Source organism: Pipistrellus kuhlii, unplaced genomic scaffold (genome assembly GCF_014108245.1).
Source record: "Pipistrellus kuhlii isolate mPipKuh1 unplaced genomic scaffold, mPipKuh1.p scaffold_m20_p_6, whole genome shotgun sequence".
Taxonomy (NCBI): domain Eukaryota; kingdom Metazoa; phylum Chordata; class Mammalia; order Chiroptera; family Vespertilionidae; genus Pipistrellus; species Pipistrellus kuhlii.
In genome coordinates this window covers 50,796,094-50,823,829 of record NW_023425562.1, presented here as the reverse complement: position 1 = coordinate 50,823,829, position 27,736 = coordinate 50,796,094, and the positions used below count along the sequence as shown (strand labels likewise).

Genomic DNA, 27,736 nt, shown 5'->3' with positions numbered 1-27,736 from the left:
GAGAGGGCAGACAGCTAATGCACAGCTGGCTTTCTTGTTTGAGAGGAAAACTTCCCTCACCTGGTGAAAGAATTAGACTTACAAGTCCAGGAAGCGCACAGAACTCCAAACAAAAGGAATCCAAAGAAGACCACACCAAGACACATCATAATTAAAATTCCAAGAGCAAAAGACAAAAAGAGAATATTAAAAGCAGCAAGAGAAAAGCAGGTAGTTACCTATAAAGGAGCACCCATACGATTGTCAGCTGATTTCTCAACAGAAACCATGCAGGCCAGACGGGAATGGCAAGAAATATTCAAGGTGATGAACAGCAAGAACCTACAGCCAAAAATAATCTACCCAGCAAAGCTATCACTCAGAATCAAAGGCCAGATAAAGAGCTTCACTAATAAAAAAAAGCTAAAGGAGTTCATCACCGCCAAACCAGAATAATATAAATTGCTGAAGGTTCTTTTAGAAGAGAAAGTAAATAAAGATAAAAACTATGAACAACAAATACCTAACTATCAACAAGTGAATCTAAAAACCAAGGGAATTTAAAAAAAATCTGATGAATAATATTAATTGGTGAATATAATAGAATCAGAGGTATGGAAGGGGAGTGGACTGACGATTCTCGGGGAGAGGGGGGTGTGGGAAGAGACTGAACATAAACTGTGCACCTATGGATGAGGACAATGGGGAGTGGGGAAAGGGCAGAGGGTGGGGTGGGAACCTGGTGGAGGGGAGCAATGGGGGGGGGGGGGGATGAGGAACATTTGTAATAATATGAACAATAAAGATTTATTAAAAAAAAAAAAAAAGAGTCTGATGTTAGCCCTGATGTTGGGTGTGGCTCAGATGATTGAAACCTGGGTATGTGCCCTGACCAGGAGTTGCCAGTTTGACTCCTGGTCAGGGCACATACCCAGGTTGCAGATTCAGTCCCTGGTGTCGGGGTGTGTGTGGGAGGCAACGGATTGATGTTTCACTCTCACATCGATGTTCTCTCCCCCCACTTCCTTACTCTCTCTAGAAATCAATGGGAAAATTAATCTCAGGCAAGGATTAACAACAAAACAAACACTGGCCATGTGTATGTCATCTCTTATGCATGGCCTCTTTAGGATCATGCATTCATTAGATTACACTTTGAGAGAAAAAAACAGATGGGAGATCAGGGAGTGACTAGGAATAGTGCACTGTGTTGAGGGTGATAGTTTTCCCACTAATGCACTGAAGGCAAGGGCAGACGTGTGAGGGTCAGGAAAAACATTCTGGATAGTAGAAGTCTGTCAGAGTCTCAGGAAGTCAGGATGTGAGATCCCTTTATTCTGGTGGAACCTCATCTAATGAAACAGGAAACTGCAGCCTGATCTGCAAATCTGAGGCACTTCAACTGCAGCCAACTGAACAGAGAGTGGGTCCAAGGGCAATTCACTCATATCCATTGGCAAAGAATGGTTATGAAGAGAACGCCCTTCATTCAAAGACGTGTCAACAAGAAAATAACAAATGAGAGCCTTATGAAAAAAATACATAGGGAAGAGAGTTCCGAGATTTCAAAGGAGCAAAACTCTGAAAAGGATTTCCTATGAGAAATAGAAGAAAATACAAGTAGCCATTTGGCATTTTCATTAGGATACAAGAAGACACTACAGCTTCTATGAAAATAGGAATAAAAACATCTTACTCTTTTCCTTTGTGTGTATAGACAATTTTTAAAATTAATTAGCATGTACTACTTTCATGACCAAGAAAACATTAAAAAATCAATATATTACAATGTTCTACTAATCACCTGAAAATTATTACATTAACAATACTGACAACAGCCCTAGCTGGTTTGGCTCAGGGGATAGAGTATTGGCCTGCAAACCGAAAGGTTGGGGGTTTGATTCCGGTCAAGGGCATGTACCTCCATTGCAGGTTCAATCCCTGACCCAGGTCAGAGTGCGTGCTGGAGACAATTGATATGTCTCTCTCACATTGATGTTTCTCTTTCTCTATCACTCCCTCTCCCACTCTCTAAAAATCAATGGAAAAGTATCCTCAGGTGAGGATTAACAAAAAAAATATATATATAATTTAAAAAAAATAAAGTTGTATCTTAAAAAAAAAGAAAAGAAAAAGAAAAAAGAATGCCCAGTTTACTTACTATACAGCATCTCAACTTTTAAAACGGCTATAGAATTTGCTACAAATTTGGGTCCTTCCATATTTTGTGTGGAACAATGCTAAATGTATGCTCAAGGTTGGCTTAATCAACTGCTCCAATGGTGGGCCCAGAGGAGGCACCATTACAAGAAAAGACCCCACCACCAGGGATCCCCCAGGCATTCCTCCTAGCAGGCCTCCTGCACTCTGGTACAAGTTGGTAATGATGGGGTTGCAGGCTTTTTCCAATTCTTTCTGCTGAAGTTCAGATTCTTCTATTTCTGCGGTCTGGTTCTTAACAAGCCATTTGATGATTTCATCACACTTGTCAAGAATCTTCTGTTTGTCCTCACCATTGATCTTGCCTTGAAATATTTAATCTTCAACAGTTATTTTGTTGTTGAATGAATAGGATTCAAGTGAATTCTTGGAAGACACCTTGTCCTGCTGCTTCTCATCTTCAGCTTTGTATTTCTCAGCTTCCTGAACCATTCACTCAATGTCTTCCTTGTCATTAGTGGTGGTAATCTTATTCTCTTTTCCTACACTATTACCCATAGCAGAGACACTGAGGATGCCATTGGCATCGATATCAAAAGTAGCCCAACTCGTTTGACTCAGTGCTTGAATGTCAATCTATGAACCAGGAGGTCACAGTTTGATTCCTGATCAGGGCACATGCCCTGGTTACAGGCTCCATCTCTATCTAAATGGGTGACCCCAGTTGTAGATCTGATCTCAAAGATTCCATCTTCAATTGTGAGAATTGACACATTAAAAGTGCCACCTCTCAATTTAAAGATCAGCATGTTTCTTTCAGCTCCAACCTTTCTGTCTAAGCTAGGGGTGTCAAACTCAATCAGAGAAGGGGCCAAAATCTAAAATCCAGCCTAAATCGCGGGCCGAATGGTTTACTGAACAGTCATAAACTGTCATTGTGATGGAAACGCAGCGATGACAGCGCGGTGCGGGCCACATTGCAAGGCCTGGCGGGACGGATTTGGCCCGCGGGCCTTGTGTTTGACACATGTGGTCTAAGCCATAAGCAAGGAGGCAGCCAATGAATAATTTTTCTCTCATCATTGAAGTTTCTATCTCTCTCTCCCTCTCTCTTCCTCTCTGAAATCAATTTAAAAAATATATCAAAAGTAACTTCAATCTGAGTAACACAATAAGGTGCAGGAGGTATGTCAATGAGTTCAAACTTGCTAAGCAAGTTGCTATCCTTGATCATGGCACACTCACCTTCATAAACCTGAATGACCACACTAGGCTGGTTGTCAGAGTAGACAAGGAAGGTCTGTGTCTGCTTGGTAGGAATGGTAGTATTGTGTTTGATGAGGTCATGACTCCACTAGCAGTCTCAATGCCAAGGGAAAGAGGAGTGACACCCAATAGCAGTAAATCTTGAACATGTTTAGTTTGTCTTCAGAGAGGATGGCTGCCTGGATAGTTACACCATAGGCACCAGCCTCATCGGGGTTGATACTCTTATTCAACTCTTTTCTACTGAAGAAGTCCTATAGGAGTTTCTGAATCATGGGAATATGGGTAGAATCATCCACCAGGACAATATCATAAATCTGGGACTAGTCAAGCTTGGCATCTTAAAGGGCTTTCTCTACAGGGTCTAGGGTGCAATGAAGAAGGTCAGCGTTCAAGTGTTCAAATTGGACATGGGTGATAGAGATATAAAAGTTGATTCCTTCATAAAGTGAATCAATCTCAATACTGGCCTGGGTGCTGGAAGAGAGTGTATGCTTAGCACATTCCCAAGCAGGACGAAGGCTACAGAAAGCCCCTTGTTCTCACTGTTATCCTTCTTATGCTTGCACTTGAACTCTGCAATAAAGTGGTTAACCATTCAATTGTCAAGTCTTCTCCACCTAAGTGGGTGTCCCCAGCTGTAGATTTGACCTCAAAGATTCCAAAGATTAATTGTGAGAAATGACACATCGAAAGTGCCACATTCCAATTTAAAGATCAGCATGCTTCTTTCAGCTCCAACCTTTCTGTCTAAGCTACAAACAATAGCAGTGGCAGTTGTCTCGTTGATGATTCTAAGTACATTGAGACCAGCAAAAGTTCCAGCATCACTGGTAGCCTGACTCAGAAAGTAAATGAAGTAAGCATGTACTGTAACAACAGCATTGGTAACAGTCTTCATCTTCTGGATAGAAACTTTTTGTCTCTCTCATGTATTCTATTTGGACCTTGGGCTTACCAGCATCATTTTCCACCATGAAGGGCCAATGTTTCATATCAGATTGGACAACAGCATCATCAAATCTATATCCAATCAAGGGCTTACCATCACAAACTGTGTTGGTAGGATTCATTGCAACTCAATTTTTGCAGCATCACTAATCGTTTGGTGACAATAAAGGTGACAAAACTTGGGGTGGTTCGTTACTTTGATCATTGGTAGTTATTTCCAATTTTCCGTGCTGGAAGACACCCCTACAAGAGTAGGTGGTGCCAAGATCAATGCCAACTGCAGGTCCCTTAGACACGGTTGCTTGAGTGTATGCATGACCTGATCAGAACAGCTCCCCCTGCGTTTAATGGGGAGAGGAGGATCTTTATTCTTATAAAAAATTCTTTACTTAGCATATTATCAGGTGAACTACTTACATCCACTATAAAATCTTCAGCCGTCAGTTCAACGTCGAGGGTAATTACATCAGGTTTGGCATTGGCAATATCTTGTGGAAACTTTTCAACAATTTCCTAGAAAAGACAAGACATTCCACGTTAGAACTCCAGTTCTTCACATTTAAGTCTTGTGCCATGAAGAGTTTCTCTCTTTGAAAATGGCATTTTAGCACCATGTGACCAGTGCCTAGTGAATTGGACAGCACAATTCTATATTTTCCCTCTTTTACTCACAATTTTCCCATCTCTACCTGAACCAACAGAAAACAGTATATTACAAAATAGTGCTATGTAAGGGCCCTTTATGTCTACTTATCTACTAATTTGGATCATGCAGGAAACATTAGAAATATGCTTATACCATCCTTTAATCAAATCATGGTAATTTTTATAACAGGATTTTCACACACACAAAAAAAATCTGGCATTAACTTATTAGAAAAACCAAAGGCACCCAATGAAGTATTAAAAGCAAGGTGTGGTTATCAGTATGGTTCGTGTTATTCATTTTTTTGGTGAAAAGTAAAATCTTCAACACGCAGGAGAGGAAAATAGATATATAAACTAAAAAAGATAGGCACATGCCATTAGGGAGAAACTGTGAAAGAAGTTAAGTAGTAGCAGGTCCTTAGAGTTTCAGTGAAGCTCATGGAGATTCCTTATTTTGAGGGTCCCTTTCACTTCCAGGATGACAGAGTAAATTAGTCTTGGCTTTTAATCCTGCCTCACTACCTGTGTTTCCATAGGCAAGTAATTTAATCTCTTCCCAAGCCTCAATTTCTTCATCTACAGGACAGATCTAAGAATACTGTATTGATGTAAATGAGATTAAATGAGAATAAATGTAAAGAGCTTAAGAACAGAATCATCGTATGTGACAGGTAAATGGTTTTCCTCCTGGAAGACAGAGGACCTTTCACTAATGGGAAGAGGCTTGACAACTCAACTTACCTTTATAATTTTCCCGTCTTCTGTCTGAGTCTGACCCACATACTTGTATAGATTACGGCGTTCAATTTTTTCTAAAATCTCTCGTGCAGCAGCCAAATTAGGATCAGAAGAGTGTAAAATCTCCAGGAAAATGTTATCTGCCAATTTGAAAAATTGTTACATTAAAATGAAAAAAAAAAAGCAAAACAAGATTTATAATAGTACATCTACACAATGGAATATTACGCTGTGGTAAAAAAGGAATTCTTACCATTTGCAACAGCATGGAAGGAACTGGAGAGCATTATTCTAAGTGAAATAAGATTTATAAAGACTCATATCTTATTGTACCTCTGAAGTGATTTCGAGGAGTTTACAAATGTAGGCACACTATGATTATAACAATGTGAAAACATCTTTTTAAATATTTTTATTGATTTCAGAGAAAAAAGGAGAGGAAGAGAAATATCAATGATGAGAATCATTGATCACTGCCTCCTGCATGCCCCCTACTGGGGATCAAGCCTGCAACCTGGGCATGTGCCCCAATCAGGAATCAAACCTTGACCTCCTAGTTCATAGGCCAATGTTCATCCACTGAGCCACATGGAAAATATTTTTAAGATTTAAATGAGGAAAGGAACCAAGATGGCGGCATAGGTAGACACCTATACTGCTGCCTCACACAACAATTTCAAAACTTCAACTAGAAGACAGAGCAGACATTGTCCAGAACCACTGGAAAGCTGGCTGAGTGGAAATTCTACAACTAGAAGGAGAGAGAAAAGGATACTGTGATTCAGAGGAGCTGTGGAGGACAGAGGTGCGGAGACCCACATGCGAGGAAAGGGTGGGTGGCTAAATACTAGGCTGGCTTACTCATGGCATGCAGCAAGCTCTTAGCTTGCTTTCTACTTCGGGAGGGAAACAAAATCTCTCGACTGCATTGAACTTCAGTTCCGGGTGAACTGGATACCCAGACTCATTTGGGGAGAAACTAGACTGTATGGCAGCAGGCAAAACTCGAGGGCAGCCTTCTCTCAGAGGTGCAGCCATTGCCACGGGACACTGAGACACAGGGGCCTTTTAGCATGGGGATGACACAAAACCAAGGCTGTCTGAGACTCTGCCCCATTCCAAGCTGAGCACAGAAGCTCTCCCAGTGTAGACAGAGCTGATCCTGACAGCCAATTGGCCTGGAAGTCAACTCCCCCCAGTGAAACTAACAACAATCTAGGCTTAACTACAACAAGACTGCACACACAGCCCAGAAAGGGGCATACCAAGAGTGTCCACCTCAGGTAATTGGGTAGGCTGAGCCACTGGGCCCTGCTAAGACACCTAGCACACAAAGCCACTCCATCAATTCAGGAAGCAGCTAAAATGCAGAGACAAAGAGGCAGGTCACAAATGAAGGAAATGGAGGAAAACAAACAACTAGATGTAGAGTTCAGGGCCATGGTTATAAGGTTTTTCAAGAATTTCTGAGAAAAGGCCAATAAACTTAACGAGACCCTCAAGGATATGAAAAAGTATCAACTAGAAATTAAGTGTACACTGACTGAAATAAAAAATACATAGAGTAAAAGCAGACTAGAGGATTGCAAGAATCAAGTCAAAGATTTGAAATATGAAGAAGCAAAAACACCCAACTGAAAAAGCAAAAAGAAAAAAGAATCCAAAAATATGAAGACAGTGTGAGGAGCCTCTGGGACAACTTCAAGCATACCAACATCAGAATTATGGGGGTGCCAGAAGAAGAGAGAGCAAGATACTGAAAAACTGTTTGAAAAAAATAGTGACTGAAAACTTCCCCTACCTGGTAAAAGAAATAGACTTACAAGTCCAGGAAGCACACAGAACCCCAAACAAAAGGAATCCAAAGAGGACCACACCAAGACACATCATAATTTAAATGCCAAGAGCAAAAGGCAAAGAGAGAATGTTAACAGCAGCAAGAGAAAAACAGTTACCTACAAGGCAGTACCCATACAATTGTCAGCTGATTTCTCAACAGAAACTATGCAGGCCAGAAGGGAGTGGAAAGAAATATTCAAAGTGATGAATAACAAGAACCTACAACCAATATTACTCTACCCAGCAAAGCTATCATTTAGAATTGAAGGTCAGATTAAGAGCTTCACAGATAAGAAAAAGCTAAAAAAAAATTCATCACCGCCAAACCAATATTATATGAAACTAGAGGCCCGGTGCACGAAATTCATGCTCAGAAATGTGTCCCTCATCCTAGCCTGCACGCTCTCCAATCTGGGACCCCTTGAGGGATGTTCAACTGCCCATTTAGGCCTGAGTGGGTTGGGCCTAAACTGACGGTCAGACATCCCTCTCACAATCCAGGACTGCTGGCTCCCAAATGCTCGCCTGCCTGCCTTTCCGATTCTCCTAACCTCTTCTGCCTGCCAATCTGATCACCCTCTAACCACTACCCTGCCAGCCTGATTGATGCCTAACTACTAACCTGCCAGCCTGTTTGCCCCTAACTGCCGTCCCCTGCAGGCCTGTTTGCCCCTAACTGCCATCCCCTGCAGGCCTGTTTGCCCCTAACTGTAGTCCCCTGCAGGCCTGGTCCCCACCCCCCCAACTGCCCTTCCCTGCAGGCCTGGTCACCCCCAAATTCCCTCCTCTGCAGGCCTGATCACCCCTAACTGTACTCTCCTGCAGGCTTGATTGCCCCCAACTGCCCTCCCTTGCAAGCTTGGCCTCCCCTAACCCAACTGCCCTTCCCTGCAGGCCTGGTCACCCCCAGATTCCCTCCTCTGCAGGCCTGATCACCTCTAACTGCACTCCCCTGCAGGCTTGATTGCCCCCAACTGCCCTCCCTTGCAGGCCTGATCCCTCCCAACACTCCTCCCCTGCTGGCCATCTTGTGGTGGCCATCTTGTGGTGGCCATCTTTTTTTTTTTTTTTAATATATATTTTATTTTTTATAGAGAGGAAGGGAGAGGGATAGAGAGTTAAAAACATTGATGAGAGAAAAACATCGACCAGCTGCCTCCTGCACACTCCCCACTGGGGATGTGCCCACAACCAAGGTACATGAGCTTGACTGGAATTGAACCTGGGACCCTTCAGTCCGCAGACTAATACTCTATCCACTGAGCCAAATCGGTTTTGGTGTGATGGCCATCTTGTGTCCACATGGGGGCAGGATCTTTGACCACATGGGGGCAGCCATCTTGTGTTGGAGTTATGGTCAATTTGCATATTAATCTTCTATTAAATAGGATAGAAGCCTGGTGAACAGGTGGGGGCTGGATGGTTTGCTCTGAAGGGTGTCCCAGATCAGGATGGGGGTTCTCTTGGGGTGTGGGGCAGCCTGGGCGAGGGACCTGTGGTGGTTTGCAAGGTGGCCTTGCCCCACTGTGACCCAAGTGGAGGCCCTGGTATCTGGGATTTATTTACCTTCTATAATTGAAACTTTGTAGCCTTAAGCGAAAGCCTGGTCTGGCCAGGGTGTGGGGAAACTTGGCTTCCTCCAATGCTGGGGGCAACCCTAGCCTCCTGCTCTTTCCAGCTCCGTGGCTGCTGCCATTTCTGTTGGGCTTTATTTATCTTCTATAATTGAAACTTTGTAGCCTGGAGTGGATGTATCGGCTGGCCAGGGTGTGCAGAAAGCTTTGCTTCCTCCATCATTGGGGAAACCCAAGCCCCCCACCTGCTCGCTCAGTGACTGCAGCCATCTTGGTTGGGGTTAATTTGCATACTCACTCCTGATTGGCTGGTGGGCATGGCTTGTGGGTATAGTGGAGTGATGATTAATTTGCTCATTACTCTTTTATTAGATAGGGTACTGAAGGGTATTCTTTAAGAAAAGGAAGAAGAAGAAAAAGGTAAAGACAAAAATTATGAACAACCAAGTGACAATAACTACATATCTATCAACAAGTGAATCTAAAAATCAAGTAAATAAAAAGTCTGATGAACAGAATAAATTGGTGAATATAATAGGATCAGGGGCATAGAAAGGGAGTGGACTGACAATTCTTGGGGAGAAAAGGGTATTGGGGTGTGGGAAGAGACTGAATAAAAATCATACACCTAAGGATGAGGACTGTGGGGTGGGAAACGGGTGGAGGGGAGCTATGGGGGGGAAAAAGAAGAATAATTGTAATAATCTGAACAATAAAAATTTATTAGAGGAAAAAGAAAAGAAAAGAAAGGGCAATAAATAAAACCTATCAATAATAACCTTAAATGTAAATGGATTAAATGCTCCAATCAAAAGACATAGGGTGACTAAACAAGAAGTCAGGAACCAAATATATGCTATGTACAAGAGACCCACCTCAGAACAAAAGATACACATAGAATGAGAGTGAAGGATGGAGAATATATATTCCATGCAAATGGAAAGGGGGGGAAAAAAAAACTAGGGTAGCAATACTCATATCTGACAAAATAGATTTCAAAACAAAGGCTATAACAGGAGACAAAGCAAACCACTTCATAATCTTAAAGGGATTGCTATCACATATGCACCAAATAATGGAGCACCCAAGTATATTAAAAAAATCTTGATGTTCCTAACTGGTGTTGGCTCAGTGGATAGAGCATCGGCCTGTGGACTGAAGGGTCCCAGGTTCAATTCCAGTCAAGGTCATGTACCTTGGTTACAGGCACATCCCCAGTAGAGGGTATGCAGGAGGCAGCTGGTCAATGTTTCTCTGTCATCGATGTTTCTAGCTCTCTGTCCCTCTCTCTTCCTCTCTGTAAAAAATCAATAATATATATATATATTTAAAAACAAACAAAAAAACAGACTGTCAAATTACAGCGGGAAGGTTAGGGAGAGGTGGGGGTAAGAGATCAACTGAAGGACTTGTATGCATGCATATAAGCATAACCAATGGGAGCAAAACATTGGTGGGTCAGGGCATGTATGGGAGTGGAGGGGGGGGCGATGGTAAGATATGTACACATATAATACCATAATAATAATAATAATAATAATAATAACAACCAATAGTACAGACTGGGCTCTTGGGATGACAACAGGAAGATGCTGACCCTCAGGGGCAGGTTGGGAGCCAGGAGGCAGAGGGGAGCACAAGCAGCCTGGGCAGCACATGAGTGAAAGTAGTGCTTTCTTCCTACCCTGCCATCCCTGCTCCTTTGTGCCTTCATGGACCCATTCTTTGTTTGTAAAGGTAAGCCAAGGGAAAGAGACACAGGGAGGTTTTATGCCTACCCGGCCTGTCTGGACAGAAAAGATTGTAATTTTTTTCAATGGGAAGATGAAAAGTTGTCAGGTGCTAGACTTGCTGCCCGTGAAGCTCATAACGAAAGATGTCAGCCTCCTCTCCCCCAAATGTGGTGTATGCAAAGGTATTTGAAGTTCATGGGGCTGCCACTGTCTCAGAGAAAGTTTTGTCAAAGATGTTAGTAGCTGACTGGGAGAAGCATCGTGAGCACCACGTCATAAGTGACATTTCTGTCACCCAATTAAAAAGGCCCAGTCAGCTCCTCTCTCCCTTGCAAAACAAGAAGACAAATGCGCAGTATTTGTTTGCTGATAGGAGCTGTCAGTTCTTGATAGACCTACTTTCTACCCTTGTGTTCAGAAGAGTGCTATGTGTTGAAACACCAAGGTTGCAATCTTAGAGGAGAACATAGGCAGTAAAATCTCAGACATCTCATGTAGCAATCTGTTTACCGATACATTTCCTAGGGCAAAGGAAACTAAGGAGAAACTAAACAAATAGGACTACATCAAAATAGGAAGCTTTTGCACAGCAAAAGAAACTACCATCAAAATGAAAAGGGAGCCCACTGTATGGGAGAACATATTTGCCAAAGATACATCTGATAAGGGGTTAATATCCAAAATATATAAAGTTCCCATTCAACTCAACAAAAGGAAGACAAAAAATCCAATTAAAAAAGTGGGCAGAAGACCTGAATAGACATTTCTCCAAGGAGAACATAAAAATGGTCAAGAGACATGAAAAATGCTCAGAGAAATGCAAATTAAAACCACAATGATGTATCACCTCACACTGATCAGAATGGCTATTGTCAAAAAATCAACAAACAACACGTGTTGGTGAGGATGTGGAGAAAAGGGAAGACTAGTCCCCTGCTGGTGGGAATGCAGATTGATGCAGCCACTATGGAAAACAATATGAAGTTTCCTCAAAAAATAAAAAATGGAACTTCCATTTGATTCAGCAAACCCACTTTTGAGAATATATCCTAAAAAAAAAACACACCCAAAACACCAATCAGAAAGAATATATGCACCCCATGTTCATGGCAGCATCAAGTGTCCATCAATAGATAAATGGATAAAAAGGCTATAAGACATTTACACTATGGAATACTATGCAGCTATAAAAAAGAGGGATCTCTTACCCTTTGAGACAACATGGATGGACCTGGAAAATATTATGCTAAGTGAAATAAGCCAATATGAGAAAGACAAATATCACATGATCTCACTTATTTGTGGAATCAAATGAATAAAATGAATTGACCAACAAAATAAGACCTGAAGCATGGAGGCATGGAACAGACTGACATACCTTGATGTGGGGTTTTTTGGGGAAAAGAAGACATAAACCAAAGAACTTATGTATGCATAGCCCATGGACATGGACAATAGGGTTGTGAAGACCTGGGGGGTGGGTAGAAGCTGGAACGAAGGATGTAAAAGGGACGGGGAAATTGAAGATATCGGTAATACTACCAACAATAAAAAATACATTAAAAAATAAATAAAGTTATTATTGATTAAAAAATGACACAAAGCATCACCTGCTTCATTATGAAAAGTTAAAAATAAATATCTCCAGGTTACTAAACAGTTTTATAATCTCTTCTTTTATTACCATCAATATAACAAAGGAAGACTAATTTATCTACTATAATATATCAAAACAAAACATAGAGATAATTTAGATATATTTTATTCTCTTAACTGTGTCTTCAATCCAGCCTAGATTAATTAACAATCAAGAAGCAAACTTGTCACATTATAAACCTTAAATATTGATATACACAGTGTTCTCAGTATAAAAATACATTTAATATGGGGAATCACTATTTTACTTCTAAATTTTTATTGTTATGACTGGAAAATGACTAAAAAGTTATAAGTGTCAGAGAAACTCTATGAATTGAACTAGGAGTATATTTTTAAAGAACAACATATACATTTTTTTATTTAAAATTTTTCCTATATTCTGTTTCTTTTAATTATATTTATTGAAATGTATGGTAAATCTGCCAAGTTCAATAATAAAAATTTGGGCTTATATTTTGTATATCTCTCCTCCCACCTGCCCCAACCCCCTGGCCATTACATTTTCCTAGTAATTCGTTTTTATGCTATTTTTACAAAAGTATCAAGCTGCGAGAGGTTGGAAATGAAGAATGTTTGAGAGAAACTGGTTTAGGCTTCACTCTGGCAGTGTGCTGCAGAAAGAATCTAGCAGTCTACACTTTAACACATTAAAGAACCAATTGTGACACCTTCACCTCTCTCCTCCCACACTAAGCTGCAGATTTTGTTTTTGTTAAGTATGCAAAAATGTTCTTGGCATACTGTGTTTTGCAACAAAAATAATGTTAAAAGGGTGAATCAGTTTTTTGGCATTTGTCTGATTTATTAGTCCAGCTACAGTATAGATTAATCATAAATATTGAGTTCTTATATGTCATGTACCATACTAAGTGCTATGCATTATTTAAGCATTATAACAAAAGTATATGTTAGGTATTATTACTCCTATTTTATAGATGAGGAATGTATGGTTCAGAGAAGTTAAATGGTTTTTATTGAAGTTATCTTGTTAGTACAAAGCAGAGATAAAACTCATATCCAAAAGTATAAAATCACTTAGGAAGCTAAATCCATTGGAATGTTTGAAAAAGAATCCATTTGCAATCCAGGGACAGAGTATATTTTATCTGAGATGGACCAATCTATATTACCTTCTAGTTCTTACCTGTCAGCTTAGTGAAGGCTTCCATGTCATCAATTGCTGTGGAAATACGACATTTTTTCCCTCCAGTACCTGCAATCTCTATGTAGGGGTCTGCTTTGAGGAAAGCATCTGTAATCCTAAAGATCATTTAATAAAAATTTATGCTTATGAGAAAATTTAAATATGTACTTTAGGCCTTGCTTAAAGTTAAAAAAAATCTTTCTATTTTAGGAAAATAAAATCTTGAGACATGATGTTTTAAAGACACCTGTTACTCAATCATACTAAATAAGTGCATTGTGACTTATGGGCTATTGTGTTTACTGCGTTGTAGGCATACGGCAGAGCATTAGATCCACTGTCTGAGTTAATCTTTCTAACAATAATATAGATATGAGTAATTAGCCTTAATTTTACAGATACAGAAATTAAGCAAATGTTTATTTTACCAAGTTAGAAAGAAGCAGTACCAGGCTTTGAACCTTGATCTCTTTGACTCGAAATTAAAAACAACAAACTAACCCCCTGGCCTGTGTGGCTCAGTTGGTTCGAGTGTCGTCCCATGCACCAAAGGGTCACAAGTTCAGTTCCAGGATCAGGGCACAGACCTAGATTACAGGTTCAATACCCAGTCAGGGTGAGTATGGGAAACAATGGATCAATGTATCTCAAGTCAATTTTTTTTCTCTCTCTCTCTCTTACCTCCCACTCTCTCTAAAATCAATAATAAAATAATTTTTAAAACGTATTTTTAAAAAACTAACGAAAACAACAACAAAAATTTCCACCAAACTAACAACTGTACAAATAGGATAATATTTTTTTTAATTTTTTTTAATTTTTATTGATTTTGTACAGAGAGAAAGGGAGAGAAATAGAGAGTTAGAAACATCGATGAGAAAGAGTCATCGATCAGCTGCCTCTTGCACACCCCCTATTGGGGATGTGCCCGCAACCAAGGTACATGCCCTTGACCGGAATCGAACCCGAGACCCTTCAGTCCCCAAGCCGACGCTCTATCCGTTGAGCCAAACCAGTCTTGGCTAGGATAATATTTTCTAACTAGTCTGCTCATGACAAAAGATGGGAAACAAATAGAAAAAGAAAATCTATTTCCTCAACACAAACATGAAGGCTTATAACACACATCAATTTAAAGGCATTTTAGAGACATGGTGTTAAATGGACTAACACCCAACTTTTGATAACTCCTCATGAGGTCTTCCAGTCCGAGTCTAGGCTGCACTTTTCTGCAATGGATCAGGTGAAATTGCTGTTGGTTTTACTATTTGCTACTAATTTTGATAAATAATTGACATAGTAAGGAAAGACATGAATCTTAATTCTTAAAATTAATATTTACCATTAATTTCAGAAAGTCAATTATCCACGTCCCATCTCTCACTTTGATAACTAATATCTGGTACACTGCCTGTGCAGAGGTCCTATGCCATTCCAACATTAATTCCTCATATTTAGCGTAAGCCAGCTTTTCTGTCCTTCATCTATCCCCGTTAGCTATTGTACAACTCTTCCTCCTCCTAAGTTTACTTAACGCCAGTTTTGTTTTAAGATTTAGTAACTTAAAATTCTCTTGAATTTGTCTAGAAATCTCAAATTGATCCATGTATGATATTCTAGAACAAGCTTCACAGAGATTTTTATAGGGAAATAACAATCAAATTTCTCACATCATATCAATGACGTTGCCAACTTTGTGCTGATAAGCTCTACGGTGTAAAGAGGCGCGTGTATGGAACATGTCATACAGATTCCCAATCTCCTGCAGGAAAATATGAAATAAATATTAATGAAGAATCTGATTATGTTACCCCTGTTAGTAGAGAAGTATATAAAACAAGAAAAAGGGATGGTGGCAGACACGAAGGCTAGGCCCTAGGAAAACTCATTAAAATCTCTGAGCCCACTTAAAAATAGCAAGGCAAATGAGTCAAACTATCATTTTTGGTTTGTAACTTTCATTCTTAGTAACCAAAATCTATTACTAGGTGTACCAGTTAATAATGCGGATTTCTTTCAATAAATGGAGTTACACATATGTTGATTTGGTATACATATATGCTATTTTGTTGTATAGACAAGCTTCAAAACTTCGTATGTCAAATTTGCTGAAGGTGTTAACATCATAGATACTCTTACGCTTAAAAATGTCGAATTTCATACCAAAAAAAGAGCATTTGTGGGAAGTTTTAATTCATTAATTTTGAAGAAAAAGTTATCAAATACTACAGGGAAGCTTATGGTGAACATGCTCCATCTCAAGATATTTGTGAATACTGGCTTAAACACTTTAAAAGTGATGATTTCGATGTGAAAGACAAAATGTCCAGGTCAACCGAAAAAGTTTGAAGACTAACAATTACAAGCATTATTGGATGAAGATGCATGTCAAACTCAAAAACATCTTGCAGAAAGATTAAATGTTGCTCATTAAACAATTTCCATTCATTTATAAGCAATGGGAAAGATTTTAAAGGAAGGGAAATGGGTGGAAAACTGAAAAATCATCAGTAAAATGTTGCTTCAGCAGCACAAAAGGAAGTCTTTTTTGCATCGAATTGTGACTGGCGATGGAAAGTGGATTTATTTTGAGAATGCACAAAATCATGTGTTGATCCAGATCAACCATCAACATCAACTGCAAGGCCAAATCGCTTCAGAAAGAAGACAATGCTCTGCGTTTGGTAGGATCAGGAAGGTGTGGTGTATTATCAGCTTCTAAAACCAGGTGAAACTGTCAATACCAATTGCTACCGACAACAAAAAATCAATTTGAACCACACTTTGATAGTTAAACGACCAGAATGTACCAGAAGATGCGGCAAAGTAATTTTGCTTCGTGATGACTCACCATCACATACATCAAAACCAATTAAAAACACATTAAAAGATCTTGCCTAGGAAGTACTAACCCATCTGCCATATTCACCAGACTTTGCTCCTTCAGATGACCACTTGTTCCAATTGATTATACACACGCTTTCTGAGAAGCACTTCAAAACATAAGAATAAGTGGAGTCGAAACCGGTTTGGCTCAGTGGATCGAGTGTTGGTCTGTGGACTGAAGGGCCCCAGGTTCGATTCCGGTCAAGGGCATGTATCTTGGTTGCGGGTGCGTCCCCAGTGGGGGGTGTGCAGGAGGCAGCTGATTGATGGTTCTCTCTCATCAATGTTTCTGACTATCCCTCTCTCTTCCTCTCTGTGAAAAATCAATAAAAAAAACATTTTAAAAAATTAAAAAAAAAGAATAAGTGGAAAATTGGGTCTCTGAATGGTTTGCCTCAAAACAAGAAAAATTCTATTGGGACAGTATCCACAAATTATCTGAAGATGGGGGAAATGTATAGCTAGCTATGGACATTACTTTGAATAAAGCACTTTTGATGTTTCTCTTGAAATTATCCTGTTTTCTTTTATTACAAAATCCACATTATTAACTGGTACACCTAGTATGCGTATTAACTCTGCGGCAGGTTCTGTTTTAGGTATCTTACATATAATTTATTTTTTAATCTTCCCAATGACTCTGAAAATTAGGTATTATTATTCTTATACTCATCATTCTCAAAAAAAGACTTTTATAATACAATATTAGTCATATGACTCCAACCTAGCAGAGACCTAATGATTTTAGTATTTTAACTAAATGGAACACTAACAATGATTAAGGATGAGAATTGAGCCAAATTTTCTGCAGTAAAATTCTAGTTCTGCCATTTATTAATTGTATGTCTTTTCTGTGCTTCAGTTTGCTCACCTTATATTAAATGGAATAATAATAGTACCTATCTGATTGGGTTGTCAGGATTGAGTTAATTTATCTAAAGCACTTAAAACAATGCCTAGCACAACATTCAACAAGTGTCTATTGTAATTTTATTATTTAACAATATAGTACAAATGAAAGAACCTTGAGATATTTATAAATGCTCAGCATGAAGTAAAGAGATTGACAATTTACCAGATACTGATTTTTCCAAATTATTGAATGGTTATTTCTAGATTTCAAACTAGGAACTATATCTTCCTTATAGTTCTTCTGACATAGCTTACCTCATCCCTAGTACAAAGATTCTTCGAATTATCTACTTCACAGACACGGGCAAACTTAAGAAAGCGCTTATAATCAAAACTATTTTGAATTCCAAGATGATGGCAGTCCCTAGAAAGATTCCAAAGCAGAGAGATAAAATTCTTCAACAAGATTATGTACTATACTTTAAATGTTAATAATATATTCATACAAGTATTTTATTTGTTTACTTAAATAAAAATCCTATCTAATAAAAGAGTAATATGCAAATTGACCATCACTCCAATACACAAGATGGCCACCCCCCTGTGGACACAAGATGGCTGCCGCCACAAGATGGCTGGCAGGGAAGGGCAATTGTGGGCAATCAAGCCTGCAGGGGAAGACAGTTAGGGGCAACCAGGACTACAGGGGAGGACAGTTGGGGGCAACCAGGCTGGCAAGGAAGGGCAGTTAGGGATGGCCAGGCCAGCAGGAGAGGGCAGTCGGGGTGACCAGGCCTGTAGGAGAGAACAGTTAAGGGTGACAAGGTTGACAGGGGAGGACAGTTAGGGGCAATCGGGCCGGCAGGGGAGCAGTTAGGCATCAATCAGACTGGCATGGGAGTGGTTAGGGGGTGATCAGGTTGGCAGGCAGAAGCAATTAGGAGCAATCAGGCAAGCAGGCGGGTGAGTGGTTGGGAACCAGCAGTCCTAGATTGTGAGAGGAATATACAACTGCCCGTTTAGGCCCGATCCCGCCAGGCAGTCGAACATCCTTCAAGGGGTCCCAGATTGGAGAGGGTGCAGGCTGGGCTGAGGGACACCCCCACCCCCGTGCATGAATTTCGTGCACTGGACCTCTAATAAATATATATGTGTGTGTGTGTGTGTGTGTGTGTGTGTGTGTGTGTGTATGAAAAAAACCAAAACCTTTATTAACATTTAAAGTATAGTATATGGCATACAAAGATTTTTAACAAACTTCTCTCTGGAGTGTTCAGTACATACCTGGCAAAATAATCCCATTTGTCCACATCAATGCCATTTCTTTTATTGGCCACTATCTCATAAAGGAAGCTTTTCTCTTTAGGACGGCCTTTATATGGCCACTAAAAGACAAGAAAAATCATTCAAAGTTTTAGGATAAAAAACAGACCCAGTGTAGCCAGTTTGGCTCAGTGGATAGAGTGTCAGCCTGAAGACTGAAGAGTTCTGGGTTCGATTCTGGTCAAGGGCACATACCTTGGTTGCAGGTTTCTCAGTCCTGGTCATGGTGCATGCAGGAGGCAACAAATCAATCGTTGTATTGAATATCTCTCTCACATTGATGTTTCTCTCTGTCTCCCCCTTTCCTTTCTACTCTCTCTAAAAATCAATGGGAAAATATCCTTGAATGAGGATTAACAAAAAAACAAAACAAAACAAAAACAAAAAACCCAGATCCAGAGACAGAGAAGCATTGATCAGACCATCGAATCTCAGAAGAAGAGGAAGGTGGGGGTAAGAGGGAGAGATCAACCAAAGGATTTGTATACATGCGTATAAGCATAACCAATGGATACAGACACCAGGAGGGTGAGGGCATGAGCAGGGAGGGGGCCAGAGTAATGGGGGGATAAGGACACATATATAATACCTTCATCAATAAAAAAAATAAAAAATAAAAGTTTTAGGATAAGAACCAAATTTATATACAAGCAAAGCAAAGCAACTATATTAATCTGAATATTATAAATAGATACTTGAATGAGAACGTGAAATAATTTAGAAGGTTCTTTCCATTTAATTCCTAAATTAGTAGAGAAAAGAAATGCTAAGGTGTATGATATCCTGTTTTTTTGTTTGTTTGTTTTGTTTTTTAAATACATTTTATTGATTTTTTTACAGAGAGGAGGAGAGAGGGATAGAGAGCTAGAAACGTAGATGAGAGAGAAACATCGACCAGCTGCCTCTTGCACACCCCCTACCAGGGATGTGCCCGCAACCAAGGTACATGCCCTTAACCAGAATCGAACCTGGGACCTTTCAGTCTGCAGACCGACGCTCTGCCACTGAGCCAAACTGGTTTCGGCATGATATCCTGTTAATACTAAACCTCTTTAGTAGTTAGTGCCATTGAAAGGATTCCAACTCTACTGCATTTCCCATAACAACAAGCAAGCTCTGTTTTTTTGGTTTCAAAGTTTTTAAAAATATAAGATCCAATTATGATCTAGTAAAAATGTTTCTAACATGCTAATGATTGCATTCACACATAAAAATAATACTATCTTTTAAAGTAGTTACACATCTACCCTAAGTGATATGCATCATTCAAAGACTTTTTGGAGCTCCATTTTTTTGCAAATAGGATATTTGCTACAAATTTCACCTATTTTACAAGTAGATGTGTGTGTGCGTGTGTGTGTGTGTGTGTGTGTGTGTGTGTGTGTGAAAAAAAAAACTTAAAAAAAGAGCAAAAATTATTTCTCAACTTACTTTGTAATAATAAAAAGATCAAAAAGGAAACAGATTTTCCTCTGAACTAGGTCTTTATAATCTAAATATGTGAAATAAGTTAGTTTTGGCAGATAAACAAAACATACACTGTTTCATTTCCCAAACAAAGTTACTTTAGGCTTCTAAATAAAATACTGTATCCAATATTCATTATAAAATATTTATATATGTATTTTAACTTATGTATGTATTTATACCTCAATATTTTTCCCACCTCTTAACTCAGTCCCTCTAAAATAACCCAATATTCCTCTTCAAACAGCTCTGAAGGAATCAAGAAAAGACTAGATGAAAAGCATGAGTCATTTCAAACTAAGTTGTAAACAAACTTACCGATTGCTTTTTAACTGGTGTTTTAGGTGGTCCTATAATTTGTTCCTTGATAAAGATAACATCATCTTCAGGGATGAGACCATAGCGTTCCATGACGGGTTTGAGATCATTAGAATTAATGAGGTGCTCAAACATATCAACTGAGCCCTGTTCATGCTAGGAAAAGTCAGCATATGGTCTGTTATAAACTTTAGACCAACAGAGACCCCAGATTATCCAAAGTACTGTTGATTTCAAGTAATTCAGAGATAAGATTCTATTGAATGTTATAGTCTTACAGATTTTTTTTTGTTAATCCTCACCCAATTTTTTAATATATATATATATATTTATTTATTTCAGAGAGGAAGTGAGCGGGACAGAGAGATAGAAACATCAATAATGAAAGAGAATCATCAATCGGTTGCCTCCTGCCCGCCATGAGTCCACAACTAGGAAATGACTGTGTCCTCTTGGTTCATAAATCAATGCACAACCACTTAAGACACACTGGCCGGGCAATCCTCATCCAATTTTTCTATTGATTTTTAGAGAGAGTGGAAGGAAGGGATAGAGGGGGAAAGACAGAGAAACACAGATTGAATGCCTCCCACATTCAGCCCAACCAGGCCAGAATTGAACCTGCAAATCCCTAATTAAAAATAGACTATTGAATATATATGATGAGTTCTGTCTGGGTAGCACAGTTAGTTAGAGCATCTCCTGGTATACCAAGGTTGTGGGTTTGATCCCTGGTCAGGGCATATACAAGAATCAACTAATGAATGCATAAATAAGTGAAACAACAAACTGGTTACTCTTTTTTCTCTCTCTCTCTAAAAAAAATATTTATCTTTGACTAAACTTGGCTACCATCAGTTATTTCATGGCTATACAAAATGAATGAAAACCAGAGTTGGCCTCTTTTTATTTTATGGTAGCATGATGAAATAGCATGATTAAATTAGCCCCTAGGAAACATGGTTTTCTACTGCTGGCTCTACCAGTTAACAATTTTTGGTATATCAAGACACCTCTGTGTTTCAAGTTCCTGTACACTTGCAAAAATGGAGATAATCATTCCTTCTTTACAGACTGTGAGAATCAAATAAAAACATAGATATAAAAGCACCCTGAAAACTGTAATGGGGAAGGAATTATACTATAACACAGCAATGGCTGCTGAAATAGTCTTTATTTTATTGACGATTGAATATGTGAACACATACCTTCCATTTTTTATCTTGGCGAGCAAGTGGAATAAATCTTCCATCAAATGTATGAGAAAATGGCCCATGACCTTAAAAACAAAAGCAGCCTTAGAACAAGAAAAATATAAAAACTAAGTAGATTTTTTAAAATTGTTTTAGTTTTACCTTGAGTATCAACAGAAATCAATAATGTACAAATATATCACAGAAAGGGCAAATCCTTTCTTCCTATTTTCTAAAAACAAGAGAACAGGAAGCAGAACCATATGGGAAAGTATGATTCTTTTAATATATATTTATTAATTTCAGAAAGGAGAGGGAGAAAGAAACATCAATGATAAGAGGGAATCATTGATCAACTGCCTCCTGCATGCCCCTTACTGGGGATCAAGCCTGCAACCCAGGCATGTGCCCTTGACTGGAATTGAACTCGGGACCCTTCAGTCCAGAAGCCAACGCTCTATCCACTGAGCCAAACCAGTTAGGGCAGAAAGTAAGCTCTTTATAGAGGGGTCTCTCAGTCACCAGAACTCGCATAATTGATGAAAAGACAATTTTGTATAACTTAAAGAAATGCTAATGGCAAAAAACATTTGGCAACTGCAGGTGGAATATCTGCATTAAAATAGCAGTTTTGCCCTAACCAGTTTGGCTCAGTGGATAGAGCGTCGGCCTATGAACTGAAGGGTCCCAGGTTCGATTCCGGACAAGGGCATGTACCTTGGCTGCAGGCACATCCCCAGTAGGGGATATGCAGGAGGCAGCTGATTGATGATTCTCTCTCATGGATGTTTCTAACTCTCTATCCCTCTCCCTTCCTCTCTGTAAAAAAAAAAAAAAAATATATTCCTGGGATGCAGGAATAAAATATCAACACTTTATTTTATTAAGCTCATCCTTTAAAAGATCTATTTTTATGTAAATTCTATAGTGCAGATAATATATTTAGAACAAATATATACATGTTGAGGTTGTTTTCTGGGTTTTTACCAAAGATATGAACCATCAAAATGGAAATCACAAGTTTATCTTAATCGTGATTTTAACATTTTACAACATTTAGTAATATGAAATTTGGTTGAAGTGAAACCAAATTCTGGAATTATCAGAATTTCTGTAGAAGTGAATTACTTTGTTGGACTGGGAGCCCATCTGGACCAACCCTGGGCCCTTTTGCATGTCATCAATGAAGGCCTGTTACTGTAGTACTCAGACTCCTGGGGACTGGCAAAGGTTTCTCAATGATGCCCTCTTAAAATACCAGGAATCTATCAAATTTAATCCTACTAAAATCTCCAAAGGGACATGCTGAAGAGTGTGTCCTATCTCTTTAAGTTATCTGGCGATGGTCTGGCTGGTGTGGCTCAGTGGTTGATTTATGAATCAAGGGGGGGGCATGCAGAAGGCAGCCAATCAATGATTCTCTCTCATCACTGATGTTTCTACCTCTCTCTGCCTCTCTGAAATCAATAAAAAACATTTAAAAGGTAAGTATCTGACTATTGAAACACATATATCTCCCCTTTTCTGTTCTAAGGGCACACACAAATTCTCAGAGTCCTCCAATAGGTAGGACTAAACTATAAGGATGAGGCAAAACTCCTGTGATAGAAGAATAGTCTTGCTCTAGTCAGTTTGGCTCAATGGATAGAGTGTCAGCCTGCAGACCGAAGGGCCCCAGGTTCAAATCTAGTCAAGGGCACATGCCTGGGTTGCAGGCTCCATCCCCAGTGGGTAGTATGCAGGAGGCAGCCAATCAATTATTCTCTCTCATCATTGATGTTTCTATCTCTCTCTCCCTCTCCCTTTCTCTCTGAAATCAATAAAAATATATTTAAAATATATATTTTTTTAACTGAAGGTAAAATGGTAATCTTATTCAACAAGAAGGATAAGTCCTAACTGGTTTGGCTCAGTGGATAGAGCATCAGCCTGCAGACTAGAGGGTCCCAGGTTTGATTTCGGTCAAGGGCATGTACTTTGGTTGCAGGTACATCCCCAGTGCAGGGGGTGCAGGAGGCAGCTGATTGATGTTTCTCTCTCATCAATGTTTCTAACTCTCTCTTCCTCTCTGTAAAAAAATCAATAAAATATATGTATTTTTTTAAAAAACAAGGACAAAAGATAATCAAATTCATATCATCTTAAGCAGAGTAGCTAGAAAAACCTCACTATCAGAAACTCCTTTCTTATAACCAGATAGCAATTATGTTTAACATGGGAAATTCACTGAAAAGCTATAAAAAAATAAAATAGCAACCCCTTGGCCTTATGGATCATTCTAGGAAGATGCAGTAGCGCATTTATATTAATGTTAACCAAAGAATTAAAACACAACTTTCATATTTCTCTTGTTTAGTTGGATTTTTCAATTTCAAAGAGAGGTAACATATTATAGTTTTTCATAACAACCTTGGCTTTTTGTATAGCTTACCAAGATCATGGCAAAGCCCAGCAATCTGAACACAAAGCATATCTCGTTCACTTATCTGCAGCTCTGGTTGTTTTTCACTCAGTTCTCGAACTAGACATCCTGCTAGATATCCTACACTGCAGAGCAAATAAATGAAACAAAACAAAAAAAGTCACTCTTTCGTTTGGAAGTTACAAGTTATATTTTTGTCCTGAAGAACTTTAATGTTTCTCAAATGTTGTCATATATCTCTAAGGCAACTTAACAGAAGAGTGTGTTTTGGAACTGGATAGGAATGCAAAAACAGAATCCCCAAAGCAGGACCTCTTGGCTCAGCATCATGAATCATTAGGGAAATGAATAATCAAAACCACAATGAAACAATGCCTCACACCCATTAGGATGGCTATTATTCAAAAACAAAACAAGCCAAAACCGGATTGGCTCAGTGGATAGAGCATCGGACTGCAGACTGAAAGGTCCCAGGTTCTATGCAAGAGGCAGCTGATTGATGATCCTCTCTCATCGATGTTTCTAACTCTCTATCACTCTCTCTTCCTCTCTGTAAAAAGTCAATAAAATATATTAAAAAAAAAAACCCACAAAATAATTACTAACAAATGTTAGTCTGGAAATTGGAATCCTTGTACTGTTAATGGAAATGTATAATAATGCATTTCACTAGGTAAAATAATATGATGGTTCCTCAAAAAATTAAAACTACAATGTTAAAATATGTACACAGATAATAATTTAATTTAAAAAAATGTAATAATTAATTAATTAATTAATTTAAAAAAGAAATTAAAACTAGCCCAATTGGCATGCCTCAGTGGTTGAGTGTCAACCTATGAACCAGGAGGTCATGGTTCAATTCCCTATCAGGGCACATGCTTAGGTTGTGGGCTCAATCCCCAGGGTGGGACATGCAGGAGGTAGCGGATCAGTGATTCTCTCTCATCATTGATGTTTCTATCTCTCTCTCCCTCTCCCTTACTCTCTGAAATAAACAAAAACATACTTTTTAAAAATTTACAACTAGATTGCCATATAATTCAACAACTCCAATTCTGTGTATATATATCCAAAACAACTGAAAGCAGGATCTTTAAGATATATATGTACACTCATATTCCTAGCAGCACTATTCTCAATTGCCAAAGAGGCAGAAACAACTCAGTGTCTACCAATGAATGAAGGAATAAACAAAATGTAATAGATACATACAATGGAATATTAAAAAGTAAGAAAATTTTGACATATGCTCCAACATGGAGAAACCTTGAGGAAATTATACAAAGTAAACCAGACAGTCACAAAAACACACACAAATATTGTATTGAAGCATTCATCTTATATAAAAACTGCTGTTTGAAATTTTAATCCTATTTGGCTTCTATAAATGCTTGCTTGCTTAAATAATAAGGAAAATAAGACTACTCCCATTTCAGAGAGGTCTTTAAACCTTCTTCAGACGAAGTTATCAGTGCTGGCACCAAGTCAAGCCTTTGGTGAGGTCTCAAAGTCTAGCACACAGGGGCTCTTTAAGAACTTGCAAAGGGGACCGGAACAGAACCCCATATTTAGGAGACAAAGAGGGTAAAAAGATATAAATACAGGAAACTTCCTGTGTGATTTTGAAAGAATAAAAATGTTTAAAAGCTGTCTGTGTTATCTCAACTACCCAAGGCCCCCCGCCAGTGATGGGAACAGGACCCTTAAAGTTGTCTCAGGAAACAGCCCCGAGCAGGGAGTAAAGGGAGAAAAGTTTGCTCCAACAAGATAAGAGAAACAGGATAACAGAGTAAACTTTGCTTTGACAGTTAAGTGAAATAGGGTATGAGATTACCAGACAGGACTGTTGACTTAGTGCAAGCCCTGTCATAGAATATGTTATTAACGAGCCCAGCACCCCTTTTAGAATTCCTTTGTTCCCCTCTTCCCCTCCGTGTGTAACCCCTCCCGATATATGGTTTTTGCCTATATATACTTGTAAGATTTTTTGCTCGGGGCTCGACTCCTCTGCTCCTGTTACGAGTTGAGCCCCAGCGCGCTGGAATAAAAAGCCTCTTGCTGTTTGCATCAAGTGACGCCTCCTGCGGTTGATTGGGGTCGCCGTCTGTCCGTGGGACAGAGTGAGGGTCTCTCTCTGGGGGTCTTTCAATTTCACCCAGAATTTGAGAGACATTTTCCCCTGGGTCCACGCGTAGTAGTAGTAATAATAATAATAATAATAATAATAAGTGTAACTCCATCTCTCTCAGTGCTGCTTGGTTCTTCTCCAGTTTTCTCTAACAGTATGACATCACTTATGTGAAGTACCTAGAATAGTCCAATTCATAGTCACAGAAAGTAGAAAGGTGGTTGTCAGGGGCTGGGGGGAGGGAGTGCTTCTACTTTGTAATGTGTACAACACAGATTGAAGAGAGAAAATGCCTAACAAATATTAAATGCACTGTTAGCACTTCCCTCTGAAAGTAATTTCTGAATGAATACTGTACCTTTCTTCTCTAAATGCTGAGCCCCATTAGGTTAGAGAGACTTGCTATCTTGTTGATTTGGGAGGGCCTAGCAAGTTTTCAGTATTTGTTGATGAATGAACATCTGAGTAGATACACGTGTTCTGGATAATTAAAAATGCTTCCAATCAATGATTTTCTCTCATCAGTGATGTTTCTCTATCTCCCCCCTCTCCCTACCTCTCTGCAATTAATAAAAAATATATATCTTTAAAAAAAGAGTAATAATATGAGTACTTAAAGAAAATATGGAAAACTGTCTAGTTCTTCCCTGCTTATGTCCTCTTGGCTCTACTTTAAAAAAAAAAATAATTATCTTTATAGCTTATAGAGATTAAAAATGGTGGCGAAGTAGGTAGATGCTGCAAGGACACACTCCCAGGACCAAATTGGAATTACAACTATCTTTATTGTTGAAAGTATTAGATATCCCCTCCCCGCCCCTTCTCACCCCCACCCACTCCCAGCACCCTGCCCCAGGCCTTCACTACTCTATTGTCTGTGTTCATACGCATATAAATTCTTTGGTTAATCTCTTCCCACTCCCATCCCCCCATCCCCTATCCCCCCCCCTACATTTGATAATGGAAAAACAGACCACTGTTTGCCTAGGAAGCGCCATCTTCTCTGAGTTTGTGAATGCTTATCTGATTTATACATTTCCTGTTTTTAAAGGACAATCTGTATACAACTATATAGGGATTATAAGATAATTAAATAATCAAATTTACAAAGTTAATTATACCAGTAACTTTTTCTAAACACAAATATTTCAACCAAATGACCACTCAATAGACACTTTCATTATTTTCCCAGAAAGGATCTGTAGTGGCTTATAAGAGTACATAAAATAGCTCTAACAGCCAAAACCAGTTTGGCTCAGCAGTAGAGTGTCGGTCTGCGGACTGAAGGGTCCCGGGTTCGATTCCGGTCAAGGGCATATACCTTGATTTCCGGCACATCCCCAATAGAGGGTGTGCAGGAGGCAGCTCATCCATGTTTCTAACTCTCTATCCCTCTCCCTTCCTCTCTGTAAAAAAATCAATAAAATATATATTTTTTAAAAGAGTACATAGT

General features: G+C 39.1%; 1 protein-coding gene and 2 pseudogenes across 4 annotated transcripts in view; 1 reads left to right on the top strand and 2 right to left on the bottom strand.

Moving 5' to 3' along the window:
- Nucleotides 1–27,736, bottom strand: part of SAMHD1 (SAM and HD domain containing deoxynucleoside triphosphate triphosphohydrolase 1) — a 55,862-nt gene that overhangs the window by 12,182 nt on the left and 15,944 nt on the right. For 3 of the 4 annotated variants that reach the window (XM_045574917.1, XM_036419207.2, XM_036419206.2), the window contains exons 5-13: nucleotides 24,162–24,277; nucleotides 21,746–21,816; nucleotides 20,538–20,693; nucleotides 18,714–18,814; nucleotides 17,745–17,853; nucleotides 15,362–15,453; nucleotides 13,692–13,807; nucleotides 5,746–5,882; nucleotides 4,774–4,869 (exon numbers count right to left, since the gene is read on the bottom strand). In XM_045574917.1, the coding sequence (XP_045430873.1) occupies nucleotides 4,774–4,869; nucleotides 5,746–5,882; nucleotides 13,692–13,807; nucleotides 15,362–15,453; nucleotides 17,745–17,853; nucleotides 18,714–18,814; nucleotides 20,538–20,693; nucleotides 21,746–21,816; nucleotides 24,162–24,277 (994 nt within the window). The remainder of the gene's footprint in view (nucleotides 1–4,773; nucleotides 4,870–5,745; nucleotides 5,883–13,691; nucleotides 13,808–15,361; nucleotides 15,454–17,744; nucleotides 17,854–18,713; nucleotides 18,815–20,537; nucleotides 20,694–21,745; nucleotides 21,817–24,161; nucleotides 24,278–27,736) is intronic. The other variant, XM_036419208.2, reaches the window with a different exon arrangement.
- LOC118708147 lies at nucleotides 1,994–4,501 on the bottom strand (annotated as a pseudogene).
- Nucleotides 10,573–11,346, top strand: LOC118707806 (annotated as a pseudogene).